At 36.8% G+C, this 3,804-nt stretch overlaps 1 protein-coding gene across 1 annotated transcript; it reads right to left on the reverse strand.

Annotated features, from left to right (window-relative positions):
• Positions 1-617: 617 nt before the first annotated feature.
• On the reverse strand, positions 618-2,731 carry LOC144549495 (putative receptor-like protein kinase At5g20050). The gene is made up of 2 exons (XM_078298248.1): positions 1,441-2,731; positions 618-1,249 (listed from the first exon to the last, which is right to left on the reverse strand). The coding sequence occupies exons 1-2, from the start codon at positions 2,716-2,718 to the stop codon at positions 668-670; spliced, it is 1,860 nt and encodes a 619-aa protein (XP_078154374.1). The 5' UTR covers positions 2,719-2,731; the 3' UTR covers positions 618-667.
• Positions 2,732-3,804: the final 1,073 nt, after the last annotated feature.

Below are 3,804 nucleotides of genomic sequence, written 5' to 3' on the forward strand. Positions count from 1 at the left end.
ATATTGAAATGTGCTTGGAGACCAAATTTTACATTTTTTGGAATTTTTTTGCTATTTATTAAGATGGTTTCAAAACGCTGTTTTCCAGTGGTGCAGAATTTTAATAAAAACAGCAATTTTGAAACCATCTTAATAAATAGCAAAAAAATTCCAAAAAATGTAAAATTTGGTCTCCAAGCACATTTCAATATGGATTAAACAATGAACGGTTCGGATCGACCGTTTGAATTTTGAAAACTTGAATATTGAGCCGTAGCACGGGAGGCCACTATGCTATCCATAGCACCCCAGCCTAACTCTATATATATATATATGATAGGTCTGTATATATATACCATTGGCAATACAAGTATTATCCGTGTTTAGTTATTCTTGAATAACTCTGTAGGAATTTCTTTGGAGAAATTTCATCCTGAATTAAAATGAAAAACAAGGGAAACACAATTATACATATATATACAAGCAACTATGTGCTCCTATGGTACTGACTTGCTTTTGTAAAAAAATAATGAGACTCTAGCTACTAGCTAGGTTTTATTTTTTTTTCTCTCTCTTTTTCCCCACAAAAAGGTTGTGTTCTAACCAAGCTGGCCGGTGCACATGTAATTATATATATTATTCTCTTTCCGAATAACTCTATTAATTGAACCAATAGACCCTATTAATTTTACCAGTAATAGGAGTTCTGGTTTGGAAAACTGATCTTCAAAAGAACCATTTGGCTTAGGATATATTTTTTCAATCTACCAGATTGAATGGAAATGGACAAAGTATTGGCCGACATTATAGGGGCCTCATCCGACTCATCCTCCTTAGCTCGGGCAAAGGCACCGGAACTCGAATCCCCATCCAAAAAGTTCACCACAAACATTGAGCTTTCGGGTGGCACATACACCGGCGTGCGACCTTCCAACATCTCAACCACCTCTGTCATGCCGGGTCTTAGAATTGGGTTCTCTTGAATGCACCAAAGAGCCAGTCGAGTTAAGATTGTAACTTCTTCTTCTCTTATCTCTTCATTCTTGATCAAGCTCTGGTCGACTACCTCCATTAACTCACCTTGCATCATTTTCTCTCTGACGATTTTTGGGAAATACGAGTTCCGTCTTTGTTGAGTCTCTCCATCCGTCACCAATATCAAGTTCCTTCGCCCACCAACCAACTCAAAAAGCACCATTCCGTAGCTATAGATGTCAGACTTGGTCGAGATAGCATTAGGTACCAGCATCTCAGGAGCTAGGTATCCAACCTGTTTCATATGGTAAGATGTTTTTGAAATATACAAAGTAAACTAGGATAACTCGATATAAATTTGGTTTTAGAAAAATAAGGTTTGGCATGTAACCAAAGAGATAAATTAATAATAATAAATAAACAAAACAATTTGAGTCACCAAAATACAACAATTAATCATTAATTTTATAAATAATTAATAATTACCGTTCCCCTTGCTCTGGTCATGACACTACTCTCATCCTTCCCAATTAGTTTTGAGATACCGAAATCTGATAGCAGGGCCCGGAAGTCTCCATCGACAAGAATATTTGCTGGTTTGACATCGAGATGCAAAATCCGATGATGGCATTCATGGTGGAGATATGCAAGTGCCTTGGCAACATCAATTGCAATGCGATACCTTAATGCCCATGTTAAACGGCTTCTCTTTCCATCGTCACTGAAAATCCATGCATCAAGAGACCCGTTTTCATGGAACGGATAGATAAGGTAGCGGTCCCCTCTTGTAGAGATGCAAAACCCCAGAAGGCGCACTAAATTGACATGTTGCCTACTTGCGATAATTGTCATCTCTGTTCTAAATTCTGTTTCACCACTAGGCTGCCATTTGATCCGCTTTACCGCAATGGTAGAACCATCTGCTAGTGTCCCCTTGAACACTGCACCAGAAGCACCTTCACCTATGGGTGATTGAAAGTTTGTTGTTGCTGTTTCAAGATCTTGGATTGTGAACCTAGTGGGTAATCCGGCCATCTCGAGGAAATCGTATTGCTCGTCTTGGGTTTCCTGCCCATTGTAGACTTGCCACCATGCCTTTATTTTTGGCGCACACATTAGCCACAACCACGGCACGAGGGAGAAACAACCAATGATGCTAGCAATCCATATAAATAATATTTCCTTGTCATACCAGTAGAAGCGGAGAAGAATACCTAACATCAAGGTTGCAAGGAAAAGTGATGCAATGGCTGCTACCTTCCTCCTTCGGTCCCAGATTTGCTTTACATGATAAATAGTGAGTATTACATATACTATAATTGATACGATCACCGTGAAAATTTGATTAAATTGTCCGGAACCAGAACGATTATCGAATATCAGAAGCATATCTGTTATGATTGCTGTGGATAGAACCGTGCGCCGCCTCCAATCATGTGAAAATCTCATCATCAAAAAGTGATGCATGGTCACCACGTCGATACCATTGATTAGGCGGGCTACAAATGCCCATGTCCATGGACTGATATAGAAATGATTTGCAAATATCAGTATGATTAAACCCAGGGATAAAACTACCATCAAACTTCTCCATTTCGTAGTAGATATTTGGTTGGCTTCGAGATAACAAATGGCAAAGTATATCAAGGTATCAAGTATACTAGTTCCTAGATTGTTTTTTATTATATTTGCAGAGTTTAGGATAAATTGAACTGGTAGTAAGACAACTACTACAATTGAGATTATGATCTCTAATTTTTGCATGGCTATATGATTATTTTTTCCCTCAATTTTGATGTACTTTTTCAGAGTTGGAATGGGCCTTATACCTTGAAAACAGAGTTTATTAGAAAAATTATAAAAAAAGTAAAATTTCTTAGTCTAGTCACCTCGCTTCACTGTCTTGATTTACTTAGTCTATTGAAATTCCTTAGTCTAGTAAAATTCCTTAGTCTATTCAATTTCTTTGGAAGGAATAGTTAGTGGACCCACAATTCACGGTATTGATTTACTTCGCTTCATCTGTGATTCTGTGTAGATAAGGATATTAATATAGTTTTACATTTCAATTATAGGGAGTGCTATTCTAAGATCACAAATTGAAGTTTTGAGCGCTGAGAAAGAACTTTATATATAAATACCTAATTTACCCTTTCTCTCTCATATTAACTAATATATAAATTAATGCATCTAATAAAATAAGTGAGAGAGATATTACCAAATTAAACAAGGTTCTGAATTATTCAACCGACCACCAAATATTATATTCTTGTTTTTTTATGAATATCTTTTATGTACTAAATATTATATTCAACTACAAAAGCATGTTCGTATCATAACATAAAGTGTTCATCTACATTAACAATAGCATACTACATAATAACATAACAACGGCCATAGCTAGCATTCTGATCGGCAAAATCCACCTGTTCATGCAACGAATGGCAAACTTCCGTATAAACCATTTTCTTAACAGATCACTTGTTATTCTACTTCGGGTTTTAGCTTAGCTTATAACTACGTACACATTCTCAACCAAAGTTCTTCATCTTTCATACCACATTGATCATTCCCTCTGGCTCTCATACTCTTTTCTCAATTGTCAAAGTCTTTCGTGCTTGTTTAAAGTCAAAGAGTATTTGGAATCAATTAAGAGATTGCTCTTAATTTGTTCAATCAAGAAAATTTTCTTTGTAATGTTACGTTTCCCACTCTTCGGACAAAATTGCAATCTTCTTGTTCAATGAATGTGAAACCGAATCGTCTGCCCCCGGGGGGCAGAAAATTCCTGCCCCCAGAGTCTCTGCGGGGTGGGACCGGTTACTGTTTAAGGGTTTAACTATTGTTACT

The sequence above is a fragment of the Carex rostrata genome, chromosome 35, assembly GCF_964058835.1.
Source record: "Carex rostrata chromosome 35, lpCarRost1.2, whole genome shotgun sequence".
Lineage (NCBI taxonomy): Eukaryota > Viridiplantae > Streptophyta > Magnoliopsida > Poales > Cyperaceae > Carex > Carex rostrata.

Bases quoted from the DNA above. Each gene is read 5' to 3' on its own strand.
- LOC144549495 (XM_078298248.1), bottom strand. From the start codon at position 2,718: ATGCAAAAATTAGAGATCATAATCTCAATTGTAGTAGTTGTCTTACTA. The intron at 1,250-1,440 runs GTAATTATTAAT...CATATGAAACAG, and splicing joins TGACCAGAGCAAGGGGAACG to GTTGGATACCTAGCTCCTGA.